We start from the raw sequence: 18186 nt of genomic DNA, 5'->3' as shown, positions 1-18186 counted from the left end.
GGGCCGCAGGGTAGGCTGGGCGGGGGTCGTGCCCACCACCTGCCCCAGCGGCCCCGCTCCCACTTCGCAGAGGGGCCGGGAGGGGCCGGGAGGGGCCTGGAGGGGCCGGGAGGACCGGACGCCGCTCCCCACCCCGGGTCCGCCGGTCCGTGCGTGTGACGCTCTCTGCACCCCGGATCCTGGCCGGCACACGACCCACGTTCCCATGCACAGGTGGGGAAACTGAGGCCGGGCCGGGCAGCAGAGCCCCTGGGGCTCCCGGTGCAGGGCCGGCCTGCCCTCCGCTGCCCCCTGTGGGCCGCCTGGGGAATCGCCGCTGAACCTCCCCGCGGGCGGCCCAGGCGCACGGCCACCTCCGCGGGCGCCCGGCCGCCCCCGCGGGCTCACCGGGCCCGGGGCCCCGCGGAGGGCCGGCCGCCCCCGGTGCGGGAAGGAGGGAGCCCCGCGGAGGGCAGCCCCGTCCCCCAGCCCCCGCCGCTCCCCGCCGCCGGGCGGCTCCGTCCTCCCCGGCGCCCAGGACCGGCGGGCGGGCCCGGCAGCGCCGCCAGCAGCGCGCTCCGCGGAGCCTCGGGGGAGGGCGCGAGGGGCGGGCGGGTCCCCGCGGCCTCCAGGGCGCAGGCGGCTCTCCACGGGGCGCCCTTCTCGCTCCCCAGGAGGCCCTGCCCGCCGGCCTCAGGCTGACACCCCTGCCCCTGCGGCTGCGAGGGCGGCGGGCGGGGCGGACCCGATGGGGCTGAGCCTCAGGGGCGTCCCCACGGGGCGGGGTGGAGGCTGCACATGCACCTGGTGACCCGGAGCAGAGCGCCCTGGGGGTTCGTCTGGGGATCGGGGTTCAGTGTAGGGATCAGGGTGCAGTCTGGGATGGGGTGCAGTGTGGGGATCGGGGTGCGGTGTGGGGATGGGGTGCGGTGTGGGGACCGGGACGCGGTGTAGGGTTTGGGGTGCGGTGTAGGGTTTGGGGTGCGGTGTGGGGTTTGGGGCGCGGGTTGGGGATCGGGGCGCGGTGTGGGGATCGGGGTTCAGTGTGGGGACCGGGGTACGGTGTGGGGATCGGGGCGCGGTGTGGGGATCGGGGTTCAGTGTGGGGACCGGGGTGCGGTGTGGGGATCGGGGCGCGGTGTGGGGATCGGGGTTCAGTGTGGGGATCGGGGTTCGGTGTGGGGATCGGGGCGCGGTGTGGGGATCGGGGTTCAGTGTGGGGACCGGGGTGCGGTGTGGGGATCGGGGCGCGGTGTGGGTTTGGGTGCGGTGTGGGGATCGGGACGCGTGGGAACCGGGACGCGGTGTAGGGTTTGGGGTGCGGTGTGGGGTTTGGGGCGCGGGTTGGGGACCGGGGCGCGGTGTGGGGTTCAGGCGGGGCCGCGGCGCCTTTAAGCGGGGGCGGGCGGCGCTGTCGCGCTCCGGGCGGGGCCAGCGCCGGGCGGACGGAGCCCCGCCCCGCGGGCGATGCCGAGCGGCCGAGCGGCGGCGCAGGGAGGCCCGGGCGCGCGGAGGAGCCGCGGAGGCCGGAGCCGCCATGGGCTTCCTGCACCAGCTGCAGCTGCTGCTCTGGAAGAACGTGACGCTCAAGCGCCGGAGCCCGGTGAGCGCGGCCCGCGCCCCGCCAGCCCCTCCCCGCGCCCCGCTCTCCGCTCTCCCCTCCCCGCCCGAGGCCCGCGTCCCGCTCCCCGCTCCGGTCCCGGTTCCCCGTGCCCCGCGCCCCGTGTCCCGCGCCCCGCGCCCGCGCCCCGGGCTGGCGGCTCCCCTCCCTCCTCTCCTCCCCGCGCACTGGAGCGGCCGGGGCCGCGGGGAGGGCGCGATGGGCACTGGCCGCAGCCCCCTCCCCGCGGCCCCGCTCCGGCCTGGGGTGCGGGGACCCCCGGGCCCAGCCGCCCCATCGCGCCCGCTGAGTCACCGGCGCCCTCCGCGGCGCTCTGGGCTCCGGCCGGTCAGAGGCGGAGACAGCGGCCCGGGCGCCGGGAACCGAGGGCCGGGCTGGCCTCCATGCAGCTCCGGGGCTCCGTGGTCCCTGGGCCCCGCCCCCGAGCCCCGCGGGGACCCTCGCCCCTCCCCGCACCGTCCTCTGCCCTCGCGGCCTCCCCGCCGTGTCCACCCCGGCCGAGCTCCCTCCCCCGGGAGTGCCCTTGCGGCCCGCACCCTGTGTCCTCTGGGGAGTCCTCCCCAGGCCGACCCGCTCCTGCCCCTGCCCCAGCCTCCGGGCCTGGGTGCTGGTGGGGGCTGTGACCCTGGGCCCCGGCTCTGGGGGGCTCAGGGCGGCCGCTGCCAGGACGGAGCCCGTGAGGAGGCGCCCGGCGGGCCAGTGTGCATGGCGTCACGCTGGCCCTCGCCGGCCTCGCACCCGGGAGGGCCCCACAGGCAGGCAGCAGCTTGGGTTTCTGAGTGGCCCCGGGGACTTTCCCCCCGGAGCCGCGGACCAGGGTCCAGCGGGGGGCCTGGGGGTGGCCGCTCTTGCCCCGGGGCCCAGGCGGCTCCTGTCCCCCCGGCCCTGGCCCTGGGCTGACAGCTCCTGCGCCGTGGGGACCAGCATCGCCATGGCCGGGGCTGGCAGGAGGCCCCGAGCACCTGGCCCTGGGCGGGAGCCAGGCTCGGACACCCTGCCAGGCCGCTGGGGCTGGCTGCCGCCGGCCAGGCCTGCAGCCCAGGTGGCCTGGGGCAGCTGCCCGGCTCGGGTTTTGGGTCACCACGGACAGCGGGGTGGGCTCAGGAGATGGGGGGGGGGGCTGGTGCATTAGTATCAGCCCCCCAGCCTTGGCGGGGAGGCCCCCTCCCCCAGGGGCTGCTGGGAGCAGGGGCTGGGCAGGCAGGTGGAGTCCTTGGCCCGAGGTGGCTGGCACAGGTGAGAGAGGCCCCCTGGCCGGCTCCATGGGGGGACCTCTCACCTCTTAGCGGTACAGGGGTCCCCCCTGGGGCGGCACCTCCATCCTCAGGTCTCGCCTGCTCCACCGTGGACCCCGTGGGAGGGGCTCAGGCCTGGGGTGGTCCCCTGGGGACCCCCCCCCCCCCGCATGGCCTTAGGAACAGGAATTTGACCGCCTTGCACGCCCCCGGGTGGGGTGCCTGGGCGGGGCTGGACGGGTGCTGCCTGCCCGTAACCAGATGCCCCTCGAGCCACCCGCCCTCGGGCAGGCCTCTCCGCCTCCCAGCAGCCCGTGTGCAGCGTTGCTATAGCGATGAGGAGGCAGCGGGCCCGTGGCTGCCGTTACCCTCGGGAGGTGCCCCTGGCAGGGCAGGCGTGGGTGGGGCCGGCGGGCTGTGACCCCGGCCTCCGGAGTGGCCGGTGCACACGGCCGCCCTCGCTCCGTGTGCATGCCGGCGTGTGGCCCGTGCCCATCCCTGGCCGTGGGTGCCCACGACGTCTCCTTGGCCAGCTCGGGCTGGACCCTGGCTCGGGGCGGGCGGAGACTGGCACGGTCTGGGGGGGCGGGGGTGTCCAGACCACAGAGCCCTATTGTCCAGGACAGTAAACACAGCAGCCGCCCGCCCGCCCGGGGCTGGGCTCGCACCCGGGGCCGATGGAGTGCCGGGGCAGGGGCTCCCAGGCCTGGGTGTGGTGGGGGGTGAGGAAGAGCCGGTGGGGTGGGGGTGAGGGTGAGACGGGAGCCTCTTCTGCCGGCCAGGCAGAGTGGAGCCCGGGTCCCCGGCAGTCCCACGAGAGTGGGTCCCTGCGGGTGCCCGGCCGTGGGTGGCAGTGGCCCAGGGTGGGCAGGACGGCTGCTCCCACCCGAGCCGCCTGGGTGAGGGGTGGGTGCTTGGGGACTGGGGGCTGACAGACCCTGACCAGGTCCTCCCGGAGGCTCAGGCCCCCCTCGAGCCCAGCCGCGCCTCTCTGGGCCTGCAGGTGGGGGGTGAGCTGGGCGCACCCGTGGGTCCGCGTCCCTGCTGGTCAGTGTCCCTGCTGGCCCTCCATGTGGCCGGCAGCGCCTGGGCTGGGGGTGGGGGCCATTTCTCACGTGGCCCTGACAATACTCTCCTGACCTTCGAAGAGGCCTCTGAGGGCCCGGCCGGTGTGGCTTAGTGGTTGAGCACCGACCTATGAACCAGGAGGTCTGGGTTTGATTCCCGGGCAGGGCACAGGCCCAGGTTGTGGGCTTGATGATCCCCAGTGGGGGGCGTGCAGGAGGCAGCCAGGGGTTCTCCCTCTCTGAAATCAATAAAAATATGTTTTAAGCCGAAACCGGTTTGGTTTAGTGGATAGGGCGTTGGCCTGTGGGCTGAAAGGTCCCGGGTTCGATTCTAGTCAGGGGTATGTACCTTGGTAGCAGGCACATACCCAGTGGAGGGTGTGCAAGAGGCAGCTGATCAATGATTCTCTCTCATCGATGTTTCTAACTCTCTATCCCTCTCTCTTCCTCTCTGTAAAAGATCAATAAAATATATTTTTAAAAAATATGTGTTTTTTAAAAAAGAAAGGAAGAGAAGGCTCTAAGGAGGGGACGACCGTGGCCCGGGGGAGCGGAGGGCCGGGCTGGCCTTTGGGGAGGGCGTCTGCCTGGCAGGCAGCGGGCCGTCCAGCCGGCCGTGGCCTCACGCCCCGCCCCTGGCCTCACACCCGCCCGTGGCCCCTTGCAGTGGGTCCTGGCCTTCGAGATCTTCATCCCCCTCGTGCTCTTCTTCATCCTGCTGGGGCTGCGGCAGAAGAAGCCGACCATCTCGGTGAAAGAAGGTGAGGCCGGGGGCGGCGGACACGGCGGGGGGCAGGCCGCCCTCCCGCAACGCACCACACACATGTCCTGTGTGCACGCGGCCGTGTGTGTGTGTGTGTGTGTGTGTGTGTGTGTGTGTCCCGGATCCCACAGGCGCCGCCCCCCATCCGTGAGCCTCGCCCCCGAGTGGTCCCTGGCCACGCCTCGTGGCCGGCCACGTGACCACGCGTGTGCTCACTGTTCTCCTCTGTTCTGTTTCCCCTCCCCGCATGGTCTGTGCCCTCCTCCGCCGCCCGCATGCAGTCAGTAAGTGAGCGGCCGCCTCCTCCCTGCTGGCCCAGCGCAGCCGCAGGATGGTTTTGGGGGGCCTCCTGGTGCGGCTTGAGCACCCCCCACCCCGCTTGCATTAACAGCCTTCCCCAGACCTGCTGGGTCCGGGGGCGCCCCCGCCCGCTGGCGGGGACCGCTGGCCCTGGGGGGTGCCGGGGGCACGGGCTGGGCCTCGGGGCCGAGCTCCCGGGTTCCTCTCTCTGTGGGGTGGCCTGGCGCTGTCTTGTGGGGCTGGGGCACCAGACATTCTCCCCTCAGACCCTAGTGGGCTCCTGCATTCCCTCTGCTAACCAGCTGGCTACAGAGGTCAGAGGTCGCTGCCCGGCAGGGGGCTCACTGCTCCCCGGGCTGGGGGCCCCGCGGGTCTGTGTGTGGTCGGGGGAGGGGGGAGGGCCTTGGGGCCTTGGCCGGTCGAGGGAAGGAGGATGCTCTGGGGATTGTGGGAAAGGGGTGGTCAGGTGCCCTTCGACCTCTGACCTGCTGGGTCACTTGCACTAGAACTCTCGGCCCTCTGTTCCCCGTCTGCTGCCTGAAGCTGCTCCTCCTTCCTGACTTTCTATACGTCTCTCTCCTCGGCCTCTGTCTCCCCCTCTCCTCCTGCCCCCCCCCCCCCCCCCGCCTTCTCACCCGCCCGCCGGCTCCAGCCTTCTACACCGCAGCGCCCCTCACCTCCGCCGGCATCCTGCCCGTCATGCAGTCGCTGTGCCCCGACGGCCAGCGGGACGAGTTCGGCTTCCTGCAGTACTCCAACTCCACGTGAGCCCCCCGAGACCCCACCTCCACCCCCCCCACTTCCCCACCCCCATCCCCGGAGCCCCCCCACAGCCCAACCCCCCGCCCCCGCCCCACCCCATCCCACTGGGCGCCGACGGCCAGCGGGACGAGTTCGGCTTCCTGCAGTACTCCAACTCCACGTGAGCCCCATGAGCTGCCCCCAGCCCACCCCTCACCTCCCCCCCCCCACCCCCGAAGCCCCCCCACAGGCCCCCCCCCCACCTCGAGCCCCACCCGCCGGCAGCCGCGGCTGACCCGGCCCCTGACCCGGCTGCAGGGTCACCCAGCTGCTGGAGCGCCTCGACCGTGTGGTGGCCGACGGCAACCTGTTTGACCCCAAGCGGCCCAACCTGGGCTCGGAGCTGGAGGCCCTTCGCCAGCACCTGGAGGCCCTCAGCGCGGGCCCCGGCGCCGGGAGGAGCCGCCCGGACCGGCCTGCAGGTGCGTGTGGAGTGGGCCCAGGCCCGGCGCTGGGGTCCGCAGGGTCGCGCCCCAGCGGGCACTTCCTGCCGTCGGCACAGGGGTGTCGCAAGGATGCTTGCAACACGCAATCCCCCGGTCTGGTCGGGCGCTGACCTCCCTTCCCGTAGATGGTCACGTGAGGGCGTGACAACAGCCAGCACAGCAGGGGCCGTCCGACGTGATGAGTCAGGCTGTACTGCTTTTTGGGTCAGATCAGCAGAAAGGGCCTGTCTGGGGGGGAGGGGGTGCGGGGTTCCAGTCCCCGCTTTAGGCCACGCGGTGGGAAGTGGAAAACCGCTGATCTAGACTGTTCCGAGCTCCCTGGGGACCCGGCTCAGGTGGGCCCGCCCGGCCGCCCGCCACCGCGTGGCTGAGCCGCGTGGCTGAGCCGTGGGCCGTAGCCGCGCCCGAGCCCGTCCAGCTGGCCCCCAGCCCGTCCTCTCCCGTCCAGTGTCCTCCTTCTCGCTGGACGCGGTGGCCCGGGACCCAGGGGAGCTGTGGCGGTTCCTGACACAGAACCTGTCCCTGCCCAACGGCACGGCCCAGGCCCTGCTGGCCGCCCAGGTGGACGTGCCCGAGGTGAGCGGGGAGCGGGCAGCCAGCCTGTGTCTGCGGGGGGGGGCGGGGGGGGGAGTGGCAGCTCCAGGCCTGGCACCCGTTCTGCCCTCCCTGGGGTGCAGGGCTGGGGAGGGGCCTGGGAGACACCCCAGCCCGCGCCATGCCCGCTCCCAGGTGTACCGCCTGCTCTTGGTCCCTGCGCCCGCCCTGGACACGGGGTCCGCCCGCCCGCGGGGCCCGGAGCCGTGGGGCCGCCTGCAGACCAGCTCCCTGAACCGGCTGGAGGTGAGGGGCCTGTCGGTGGGGAGAGAGGCTGCTGCCCACCTCTGTGGGCAGGGGGGCTGCAGGAGGTGGGGGGCGGGGCTGCAGGAGTGGCAGGGTGGGGGGTTTCTGCCCTGGGTTTGTGGCTGGCGTGGGAGGGGAAGGCCAGATGGTGAAGTGTGTCTGCCCTGCCCGCCGGGGAGCCTGTGAGCTCAGACCTGGCACAGGGTGGGCAGCGAGGCCTGGGCAGCGTGGGCGGGGCTGTGGCTCCTCTGGGGGGGCTCCTTCCAGCCACTCTCTGCACCCCCAGGCGCTGCTGGCAGCCCCCGCCCTCCTGGAGCAGCTCACCTGCGCCCCCGGCTCCGGGGAGCTGGGCCGGATCCTGGCGGTGCCCCGGGGGCAGCAGGTGGCACTGCAGGGCTATCGGGACGCTGTCTGCAGTGGGCAGGCCGCCGCCCGGGCCCGGCGCTTCTCCGGGCTGGCCGCCGAGCTCCGGGACCAGCTGGACGTGGCCAAGATCGCCCAGCAGGTGAGGCGGCCCCGCTGCCAGCTGGCCCGCGGGCGGGTGCTGGGCGGGAGGTGGTGCCAGGGCTCCGGCAGCGTCCCGGCTGCTCGGGGTGGGGGTGGGGGTGGGGGGCCTGCCTGTGCCTGGGCGTCCGGCACCTGCGGGGATGCCAGGCCTCACCCCGCCCCCCACCCCCAGCCAGGGCTCCCTCACCTGCAGGCGGCAGACTCCCTCTGCCCCTCGTCCCGCCCGCCCGCCCCCTTTGGGGTGTCCTCCCTGTTCCACCCTGTCCCTGGGCATCCATCAGCCCCGCCTGGTCCCTGCCTGTGCCCACACACCCCTGTCCCCACAGCTGGGCCTGGACACCCCCAATGGCTCTGCCCCCCGGCAGCTGCCGCCCCCCCGGCGGCTGCAGGCGCTGCTGGAGGACCTGCTGGACGCGCAGAAGGTGCTGCAGGACGTGGACGTGCTGTCGGCGCTGGCGCTGCTGCTGCCCCAGGGCGCCTGCGCCCGCCCCGGCCCCGGCCCCCCGGGCGCTCCGGGCGGCCCGGCCAACGGCACAGGCGTGGGCGCCAACGCCACGGAGGACGGCGCCCCGTCCGCCGCGGCCCCCGCCGCCTCGCCCTCGGAGGCCCTGCAGGGCCAGTGCTCGGCCTTCGTGCAGCTCTGGGCCGCCCTGCAGCCCATCCTCTGCGGCAACAACCGGTATGTGGGGCGGGGACCGGGTGCGAGGCCCACGGCCTGACCCCGGCCTGGCTCCGACCCCACTGCCCTGCCTGCTGCCCCACCCCACCCCCACCCCCACGCCAGGCCTCACCGGGCACCTACACCGAGGCCCTGTCTCATGCCCCACCTCCATCCTCACACGTGTCCACCCCTCACGAGTGTCCTCCCTCACACATGTCCCCCCTCACGCGTGTCCTCCCTCACGCATGTCCCCCTCACGCGTGTCCTCCCTCACGCGTGTCCCCCCTCACGCGTGTACCAGCACCATTGAGCCAGAGGCCCTGCGCAGCGGCAACATGAGCTCCCTGGGCTTCACAAGCAAGGAGCAGCGGAACCTGGGGCTCCTGGTGCACCTCATGACCAGCAACCCCAAGATCCTGTACGCGCCCGCCGGCTCCGAGGCCGACCGCGTCATCCTCAAGGTGCGGCTCGTCCCTGGCTCCGGTGTCTGTTCTGGGCGGAGCCGGAGGGGCCGGGGGCAGCTGGGCGGCTGGAGGCTGGCTGAGGCTGGGGTCCATGCCCAGCCCAGGGGAGGGGCCCATCTGGAAACAGGAGAAACCGGGGCTGGAAACGGCCTGGGGACGAGATGAGGTCGAGCGCCAGGGCTGCTGAGGGCTGCGGGTCTGAGGGAGGAGTGGGGGGTGGGGGGACCGGACCCGGCTGGCCTGGGGGCGCGGGGCAGAGGGAGCTGAGGGGTCTGAGGGAGGAGGGGGGGTGGGGGGACCGGACCCCAGGCTGGCCTGGGGGCGTGGGGCAGAGGGAGCTGAGGGGTCTGAGGGAGGAGGGGGGGGTGAAAGGACCGGACCCCAGGCTGGCCTGGGGGCGCGGGGCAGAGGGAGCTGAGGGGTCTGAGGGAGGAGGGGGGGGTGGAAGGACCGGACCCCAGGCTGGCCTGGGGGCGCGGGGCAGAGGGAGCTGAGGGGTCTGAAGGAGGAGGGGGGGGTGGGGGGACCGGACCCCAGGCTGGCCTGGGGGCGTGGGGAAGAGGGAGCTGAGGGATCTGAGGGAGGAGGGGGGGGTGGAAGGACCGGACCCCAGGCTGGCCTGGGGGCGCGGGGCAGAGGGAGCTGAGGGGTCTGAGGGAGGAGGGGGGGGTGGGGGGACCGGACCCCAGGCTGGCCTGGGGGCGCGGGGCAGAGGGAGCTGAGGGGTCTGAGGGAGGAGGGGGTGGTGGAAGGACCGGACCCCAGGCTGGCCTGGGGGCGTGGGGCAGAGGGAGCTGAGGGGTCTGAGGGAGGAGGGGGGGGTGGAAGGACCGGACCCCAGGCTGGCCTGGGGGCGTGGGGCAGAGGGAGCTGAGGGGTCTGAGGGAGGAGGGGGGGTGGGGGGACCGGACCCCAGGCTGGCCTGGGGGCGTGGGGCAGAGGGAGCTGAGGGGTCTGAGGGAGGAGGGGGGGGTGGGGGGACAGGACCCCAGGCTGGCCTGGGGGCGCGGGGCAGAGGGAGCTGAGGGGTCTGAGGGAGGAGGGGGGGGTGGAAGGACCGGACCCCAGGCTGGCCTGGGGGCGCGGGGCAGAGGGAGCTGAGGGGTCTGAGGGAGGAGGGGGGAGTGGGGGGACGGGACCCCAGGCTGGCCTGGGGGCGCGGGGCAGAGGGAGCTGAGGGGTCTGAGGGAGGAGGGGGGGTGGGGGGACCGGACCCGGCTGGCCTGGGGGCGCGGTGCAGAGGGAGCTGTGGGGTCTGAGGGAGGAGAGGGGGTGGGGGGACCGGACCGCAGGCTGGCCTGGGGGCGCGGGGCAGAGGGAGCTGTGGGGTCTGAGGGAGGAGGAGAGGGTGGGGGGACTGGACCTGGCTGGCCTGGGGGCGCGGGGCAGAGGGAGCTGTGGGGTCTGAGGGAGGAGTGGGGGGTGGGGGACCGGACCCGGCTGGCCTTGGGGCGCGGGGCAGAGGGAGCTCGGAGAGGCAGGCGGAGAGCTGGGAGCCAGTTGTCCTCGGTGGGGACTGGTTGTGCCGTGTCCGCCGCGGGAGGGGGCACCCTCGCTGGCGAGTCCCTGCGTGAGTCCCACGCCCCGTGCCTCCCCTCTGCAGGCCAACGAGACCTTTGCCTTTGTAGGCAACGTGACCCACTACGCCCAGCTCTGGCTCAACATCTCCAACGAGATCCGCGGCTTCCTGGCCCAGGGCCAGCTGCAGCAGCACCTGCACTGGCTGCAGGAGGTGCGGGGGCGGGGAGGTCTGCAGGAGGTGCGGGGAGCTGCAGGAGGTGGGGGAGCTGCAGGAGGTGGGGGAGCTGCAGGAGGTGGGGGAGCTGCAGGAGGTGGGGGGGCGGGGCTGCAGGAGGTGCCAGGGCGGGGTGGAGGGCGGGAGCAGGGTGGCGGGCGGGGCGCTCTCTCTGTCCTGGGCGGTGGGGAGCGTGGGCCACCCCGCGATGCCGTCCTGCACCCCCAGTACGTGGCGGAGCTGCGGCTGCACCCCGAGGCGCTGAACCTGTCCCTGGAGGAGCTGCCACCGGCGCTGCGCCAGGATGGCTTCTCGCTGCCCAACGGCTCGGCCCTCCTGCAGCAGCTGGACACCATCGACAACGCGGCCTGCGGCTGGATCCAGTTCATGTCCAAGGTGGGCGGGGCCCCGGGCACTGGGCCCCTGCCGCCTCCCCGCTCGGCCTCCCCGGCCGGTCCGACGGTGCCCTCCCCCCAGGTGAGCGTGGACATCTTCAAGGGGTTCCCCGACGAGGAGAGCATCGTCAACTACACCCTTAACCAGGCCTACCAGGACAACGTCACCGTGTTCGCCAGTGAGTCCCCGCCCTGCTCCGCCCGCCCGACTGCTCCCCAATCGTACCCCCTCCTGCAGCTCCACCTGCAGCTCTATCTGCAGCTCCACCTGCTCCCCCTCCTCCCCTTCCTGCTCCCCTCCTGCACCCCCTCCTGCAGCTCCTCTTTCAGTCTCCCAATTCCAACCCCACTCCATGCCCTTTACCCCCAAGACCCCACCGCACAGCCCCCCCTTGGCCCGCCCCTTCCGGAGCCCCCCCCCCCCCCCCCGGGCCCAGGGGACCCACCTCAGGGCCTGTCCCTCTCCCCGCCCCTCCACGCTCCCTCCCTGCCCGCCCAGGCGTGATCTTCCAGACGCGCCAGGACGGCTCGCTGCCGCCCCACGTGCACTACAAGATCCGCCAGAACTCCAGCTTCACCGAGAAGACCAACGAGATCCGCCGGCCTACTGGCGGCCCGGCCCCAACACGGGCGGCCGGCTGTACTTCCTCTACGGCTTCGTGTGGATACAGGGTGCGGGCCGCCGGGCCGGGGCTGGGGGCCCCCTGTACACCCGCTGACAGCCGACCGCGCCCCCCTGCACCTGCTGACCGCCATCCCCCCGCCCCCGCAGACATGATGGAGCGCGCCATCATCAACACCTTCGTGGGCCACGATGTGGTGGAGCCCGGCAGCTACGTGCAGATGTTCCCGTACCCCTGCTACACGCGGGACGAGTGAGCGGGGCCTGAGCCAGGGAAAGGGGCGGGGCGGCCTGGGGGCCGGGGTGCGCTCACCCTCATGCTCCGCCCACCGATCGATCACAGCTTCCTGTTTGTCATCGAGCACATGATGCCGCTGTGCATGGTGATCTCCTGGGTCTACTCGGTGGCCATGACCATCCAGCACATTGTGGCCGAGAAGGAGCACCGGCTGAAGGAGGTGGGGGGCTGGGAGGGGAGGGGAGGGGAGGGGGGAGGGGAAGGGGAGGAGTGCGGAGGGGGAGATTCGGGGAGACAGCTGCGCCCGCCCTCCCGGCCCCCCCAGGTGATGAAGACCATGGGCCTGGACAACGCGGTGCATTGGGTGGCCTGGTTCATCACCGGCTTCGTGCAGCTGTCCATCTCAGTGACGGCGCTCACCGCCATCCTCAAGTACGGCCAGGTCCTCATGCACAGCCACGTGCTCATCATCTGGCTCTTCCTGGCCGTCTACGCTGTGGCCACCATCATGTTCTGGTGAGAGCCTGAGAGGGTGGAGATGGCCCAGCCAGTTCCCCGGGGCCCGGCTGGCTCAGTGCCAGGGCCGGTGTGCAAGGCTGGGTGTGCATGGCCAGGTGTGCAGGGCTGGATGTGCAGGGTTAGGTGTACCTGGCCAGGCATGCATGGCCGGATGTGCAGGGTTAGGTGTGCAGGGCCAGGTGTGCAGGGTTAGGTGTGCATAGCCGGGTGTGCGCCGGGTGTGCAGGGCTGGGTGTGCAGGGCCGGGTGTGCAGGGCCGGGCATGCTGGGTTAGGTGTGCATGGCCGTGTGTGCAGGGCTGGGGTGTACCTGGCCGGGCATGCATGGCCGGATGTGCAGGGTTAGGTGTGCAGGGCCAGGTGTGCAGGGCTGGGCATGCAGGGCAGGGTGTGGCTGACGGCATGCCCCCTGCCCAGCTTCCTGGTGTCCGTGCTGTACTCCAAGGCCAAGCTGGCCTCGGCCTGCGGCGGCATCATCTACTTCCTGAGCTACGTGCCCTACATGTACGTGGCCATCCGCGAGGAGGTGGCACACGACAAGATCACCGCCTTCGAGAAGTGCATCGCGGTGCGGGTCTCTGCGGGGGGGCGGGTGCTGGGTGGGGCGGGGTGGGGTGGGTCCTGGGGGCGGGTGGGGCGGGGACAGGTCTGGCTCCCCTCCCCGCACTGACCCGGCGTCCCCTCCCCAGTCCCTCATGTCCACCACAGCCTTCGGCCTGGGCTCCAAGTACTTCGCGCTGTACGAGGTGGCGGGCGTGGGCATCCAGTGGCACACGTTCAGCCAGTCGCCCGTGGAGGGGGACGACTTCAACCTGCTGCTGGCGGTCACCATGCTGGTGGTGGACGCCGTGGTGTACGGCGCACTCACCTGGTACATCGAGGCCGTGCACCCAGGTGCCCGCCCGCCCGGGAGGGGGGACGGGCGGGCCGCGGCTCCCGGGGGGGCGTGGCCCCGGCCCCGGCCCTGGCCCCGGCCCGTCAGCCCCTCCTCCTCCGCCAGGCATGTACGGGCTGCCCCGGCCCTGGTACTTCCCGCTGCAGAAGTCCTACTGGCTGGGCAGCGGGCGGACAGAGGCCTGGGAGTGGAGCTGGCCCTGGGCCGGCGCCCCCCGCCTCAGCGTCATGGAGGAGGACCAGGCGTGTGCCATGGAGAGCCGGCGCCTGGGTGAGGGCCCCGGGGTGCCTAGGGGCTGCGGGGACCAGGGCCTGGGGAGCTGTGGGTACTGGCGCCTGGGTGAGACGGCCCCGGGTTGCCTGGGGGGCTGCAGGGGCTGGGGGCCTGGGTGAGGGGGGCACCGGGATGCCGCGGGTGCGGGGGGCCTGGGGGACTGTGGGTGCCGGGAGCCCCCGCGCTGACCCGGGCCCGTGCAGAGGAGCCGCGGGGCATGGAGGAGGAGCCCACGCACCTGCCGCTGGTGGTCTGCGTGGACAAGCTCACCAAGGTCTACAAGCACGACAAGAAGCTGGCGCTCAACAAGCTCAGCCTGAACCTCTACGAGAATCAGGTGGTGTCCTTCCTGGGTCACAACGGGGCGGGCAAGACCACCACCATGTGAGTGTGTGGGTGTAGGAGTGGGGGTAGGTGGGGGGGTCCTGAGGAGGCCGGGCTGTGACACCCCTCCCCCCCAGGTCCATCCTCACGGGCCTGTTCCCGCCCACCTCGGGCTCTGCCACCATCTACGGCCATGACATCCGGACGGAGATGGACGAGATCCGCAAGAACCTGGGCATGTGCCCGCAGCACAACGTGCTCTTCGACCGCCTCACAGTGGAGGAGCACCTGTGGTTCTACTCGCGGCTCAAGGGCATGGCGCAGGAGGAGATTCGCAAGGAGACCGACAAGTGGGTGGGCGGGGCCACGCCGGGAGGGGCGGGGCGTGGGAGGGCGGGGCCACGCTGGGGAGGGCGGGGCCTTTGTGGCGGGTCCTTGGCAGGCTAATCCAGAGTGTGGACTTGGGGTGGGGTGGGCATGGGAGGGAGGGCGGGGCCTTTGTGGGGCGGGGTCTGCAGGGCTGATACAAGATGGGCGGGGCCCGCGTGGGGCAGGCCGGGGGCGGGGCAGGCCGGGGGGCGGGGCTGGGCAGGGCGAAGGGCGGTCCCACCACGGTCTGGTCCGGTTCCGCCCAGGATGATCGAGGACCTGGAGCTCTCCAACAAGCGGCACTCGCTGGTGCAGACGTTGTCGGGCGGCATGAAGCGCAAGCTCTCGGTGGCCATCGCCTTCGTGGGCGGCTCCCGCGCCATCATCCTGGACGAGCCCACGGCCGGCGTGGACCCTTACGCCCGCCGCGCCATCTGGGACCTCATCCTCAAGTACAAGCCGGGTGAGCGGGGTGCGGGGCAGGGTGTGAGGTGAGCGGGGTGCGGGGCGGGATACGGGGATGCGGGGTAAGCGGGGTGAGCAGGGCGCGGGGTGCGGGGTGTGCGGGAGAGGGAGCGGGGGGGGGGGGGAGAGGAGGTGCCCTGACCCCACCGCCCCCCAGGCCGCACCATCCTCCTGTCCACTCACCACATGGACGAGGCGGACCTGCTGGGGGACCGCATTGCCATCATCTCGCACGGGAAGCTCAAGTGCTGCGGGTCCCCGCTCTTCCTCAAGGGCGCCTACGGCGACGGCTACCGCCTCACGCTGGTCAAGCGCCCGGCCGCGCCCGGCGGCCCCCCAGGTCTGCAACGCCCGGACCCTGCGCCCAGGCGGGAGGAGGATCTGCACCCACATTCCCCACGGCCCTGTCCGGCCGGGCCCCCCTCCCCAGGCAGCCCCTTACCTGCTGCGCTCTGGGTCCCCCTCCCGGGCCCCCCCCCCGTGAAGCCCTCCGTCTCCCCCCCCAGAGCCAGGCCTGCCGTCCAGCCCCCCGGGGCGGGCCCAGCTGAGCCCCTGCTCGGAGCCCCAGGTCTCCCAGTTCATCCGCAAGCACGTGGCCTCCTGCCTGCTGGTCTCCGACACAAGCACCGAGCTCTCCTATGTGCTGCCCAGCGAGGCGGCCAGGAAGGGGGCCTTCGAGCGCCTCTTCCAGGTGCGGGGGCGGGGCCTTGGAGGAAGGGCGGGGCCATTGGCTGTGGGGCGTGGCTAGCGGGGCAGATGGGGCCAGTGGTAGATGGGGGCATGGTCCGGGGCGGGGTCCCCCTTCTGGCCTCACCCCACACTTTCCCCAGCACCTGGAGTGCAGCCTGGACGCCTTGCACCTGAGCAGCTTCGGGCTCATGGACACGACGCTGGAGGAGGTGTTCCTCAAGGTGTCGGAGGAGGACCAGTCCCTGGAGAACAGCGAGGCCGGTGAGCCCGCCCCGCCTGCCAGGCCTGGGCTCCTCGCCCTCCCCTTGGCGGTTGCTCAGGGTCCTGAGAGGGAACCAGGGCCTAGGACTCCCAGGGTCAGCCTGGGTCGGGGGTCCTGGGTCGGGGGGGTCAGCCTGGGTCGGGGTCCTGGGTGTGGGGTGAGCGTGGGGTCGGGGTCCTGGGTGTGGGGTGAGCGTGGGGTCGGGGTCCTGGGTGGGAGGTCCTGGGGGGTCAGCCTGGGCCAGGGGCCTAGGTGTGTGGGGGGGAGCGTGGGGTTGGGGTCCTGGGCAGCCGGCAGTGGCTGGCCACCCTGACCCCCCCCCCGCCCCCTGCCATGTGGCAGACGTGAAGGAGTCGCGGAAAGACGTGCTGCCGGGGGCGGACGGCCTGCCCTCCTTGGGCGAGGCTCCGGCCAGCAACCTGGCCCGGTGCGCGGAGCTGGCCCGGTCCCAGGCCTCGCTGCAGTCCGCCTCCTCCGTGGGCTCTGCCCGTGGGGACGAGGGAGCTGGCTACGCCGACGTCTATGGCGACTACCACCCCCTCTTCAACAATCTGCAGGACCCCGATAACGTCAGCTTGCAAGGTGGGGGCGGCTGGGTGGGGCCGGGTGGGGGGGCGGCCGGGTGGGGCCGGTGGAGGGTGGCCAGGTGGGGGGGGGCGGCTGGGGGGGGCCCCCGAGGGGGCCGGGGCGGGGCGGCCGGCTCAGCCTCGTGTCCCCCCCCCCATGTGCAGAGGCAGAGGCGGAGGCGGAGGCCCGCGCCCGCGCCGGCCAGGGCGGCCGGAAGCTGGAGGGCTGGTGGCTGAGGGCGCGGCAGTTCCACGGGCTCCTGGTGAAGCGGTTCCACTGCGCCCGCCGCAACTCCAAGGCGCTGTCCTCCCAGATCCTGCTGCCCGCCCTGTTCGTCTGCGTGGCCATGACCGTGGCCCTCTCCGTGCCCGAGATCGGTACGGCCGCTCGGCGGGCAGGGGGCGCTGGCCGGCGCCCCGCCCGGCGGGACCGAGGCTCTGCCCGCCTCCTGAGCGCCGGGGACCGGCCCGGCTCAGTCCTGGCGGGAGCACCTGGGACTCCGGCTCCCGGGCCCACCGCACGCTCAGGCTTCACGGTGCTGGGAAGAGGGGGCCTGGCCCGGCCAGGTGGCTCCGGGGTGGAGCATTGACCTGGGAACCAGGTCACAGTTCGACTCCCGGTCAGGACACATGCCGGGTTGTGGGCTCCATCCCTGGTGTGGGCGTGCAGGAGGCCCTCTCTCCTCATCCATGTCTTTATTTCTCCCTCCCTCTCTGAAACCAGTAGAAGTATTTTCTTTTACGAGGAGGGGGTCTGGGCCCAGGGCGGCAGGCAGGCAGCCAGCGCCGCTCAGGCCCCCTGCATCCCCTGCCCCCACCCCCCTCAGGCGACCTGCCCCCGCTGGTCCTGTCGCCGTCCCAGTACCACAACTACACCCAGCCCCGCGGGAACTTCATCCCCTACGCCAACGAGGAGCGCCGCGAGTACCGGTGAGCGCCCGCCGGGGGCGGGGGGCCGGGGGCCGGGCGGGCCGGGGCCTGGACGGAGCGCCCGGCCGGGCACGCCCCTCCCCCTCGGACTCAGGCCCCGGGTCCTCCCAGGTTCCACCTGTCCCCGGACGCCAGCCCCCAGCAGCTGGTGGGCACCTTCCGGCTGCCGTCGGGCGTGGGCGCCACCTGCGTGCTCAAGTCCCCGGCCAACGGCTCGCTGGGCTCCACGCTGAACCTGAGCAGCGGCGAGTCCCGGCTGCTGGCCGCCCGCTTCTTCGACGGCATGTGCCTGGAGTCCTTCACGCAGGGGCTGCCCCTGTCCAACTTCGTGCCGCCCCCGCCCTCGCCCGCCCCGTCCGACTCCCCGGGGCCCCCGGACGAGGACCCGCCGCAGGCCTGGAACGGCTCGCTGCCGCCCACGTCCGGGCCAGGTACGGTCCCACCTGCCCCCGGGGGGGGGGGGGGCCCGGGGGAGCGCGGCCCTGACCGCCGCCGCCGTGCCCGCAGAGAACTGGACGTCGGCGCCCTCGCTGCCGCGCGTGGTGCGGGAGCCGGTCCGCTGCACCTGCTCGGCCCAGGGCACCGGCTTCTCCTGCCCCAGTGGCGTGGGCGGGCGCCCGCCCCAGGTGCGGGTGGTCACGGGCGACATCCTGACCGACATCACCGGCCACAACGTGTCCGAGTACCTGCTCTTCACCTCGGACCGCTTCCGGCTGCACCGGTGAGCTGGCGGTGGCGGGTGGGCGGGCGGGCGGGCGGCGGGTCCCCCCCACCGCCCCCGCCCGGGGCCTCACCCCCTGACCTCGCCCAGGTACGGCGCCATCACCTTCGGCAACGTCCAGAAGTCCATCCCGGCCTCGTTCGGCGCGCGGGCGCCGGCCATGGTGCGGAAGGTGGCCGTGCGCCGGGCGGCACAGGTGAGCAGCGGCCGGCCCGGGGGCCCGCCTGCACCGAGGCGGCAGGACCCACAGGCTCCGGTCTCTGTGCCCGCAGGTGTTCTACAACAACAAGGGCTACCACAGCATGCCCACCTACCTCAACAGCCTCAACAACGCCATCCTGCGCGCAAACCTGCCCAAGAGCAAGGGCCACCCGGCGGCCTACGGTGAGCGGGGCGGGCGGGTGAGCGAGGCGGCCACCAGGCGGGCGGGGCGGGCCGGCGGGTGGCTGGGCGGCCGAGCAGCCCTCCCTGAGGCTGTCCTTCCTGTGCCCCAGGCATC

At 73.1% G+C, this 18186-nt stretch overlaps 1 protein-coding gene across 1 annotated transcript in view; it reads left to right on the top strand.

Moving 5' to 3' along the window:
• Positions 1 to 1417: 1417 nt before the first annotated feature.
• The window catches only part of ABCA2 (ATP binding cassette subfamily A member 2), a 20964-nt gene continuing 4195 nt past the window's right edge, over positions 1418 to 18186 (top strand). Inside the window, 33 exon segments of the mRNA XM_084899117.1 lie at positions 1418 to 1582; positions 4570 to 4663; positions 5618 to 5729; positions 6025 to 6188; positions 6661 to 6788; positions 6942 to 7052; positions 7339 to 7557; positions 7886 to 8238; positions 8522 to 8681; positions 10288 to 10416; positions 10648 to 10815; positions 10897 to 10993; positions 11314 to 11415; positions 11418 to 11486; positions 11587 to 11689; positions 11780 to 11894; positions 12000 to 12190; positions 12610 to 12760; positions 12882 to 13086; positions 13193 to 13357; positions 13564 to 13744; positions 13822 to 14034; positions 14320 to 14516; positions 14676 to 14858; positions 15025 to 15209; positions 15349 to 15469; positions 15813 to 16052; positions 16202 to 16414; positions 16864 to 16966; positions 17078 to 17397; positions 17474 to 17687; positions 17778 to 17883; positions 17960 to 18125. Of these exon segments, the coding sequence (XP_084755243.1) occupies positions 1517 to 1582; positions 4570 to 4663; positions 5618 to 5729; positions 6025 to 6188; positions 6661 to 6788; positions 6942 to 7052; positions 7339 to 7557; positions 7886 to 8238; positions 8522 to 8681; positions 10288 to 10416; positions 10648 to 10815; positions 10897 to 10993; positions 11314 to 11415; positions 11418 to 11486; positions 11587 to 11689; positions 11780 to 11894; positions 12000 to 12190; positions 12610 to 12760; positions 12882 to 13086; positions 13193 to 13357; positions 13564 to 13744; positions 13822 to 14034; positions 14320 to 14516; positions 14676 to 14858; positions 15025 to 15209; positions 15349 to 15469; positions 15813 to 16052; positions 16202 to 16414; positions 16864 to 16966; positions 17078 to 17397; positions 17474 to 17687; positions 17778 to 17883; positions 17960 to 18125 (5344 nt within the window). The 5' untranslated portion in view covers positions 1418 to 1516.

This window comes from Pipistrellus hanaki, assembly GCF_964339955.1.
Source record: "Pipistrellus hanaki genome assembly, chromosome: 11".
Taxonomy (NCBI): domain Eukaryota; kingdom Metazoa; phylum Chordata; class Mammalia; order Chiroptera; family Vespertilionidae; genus Pipistrellus; species Pipistrellus hanaki.
Note: the sequence above shows the minus strand (reverse complement) of the source record. Positions and strands in the feature narration are given on the sequence as shown.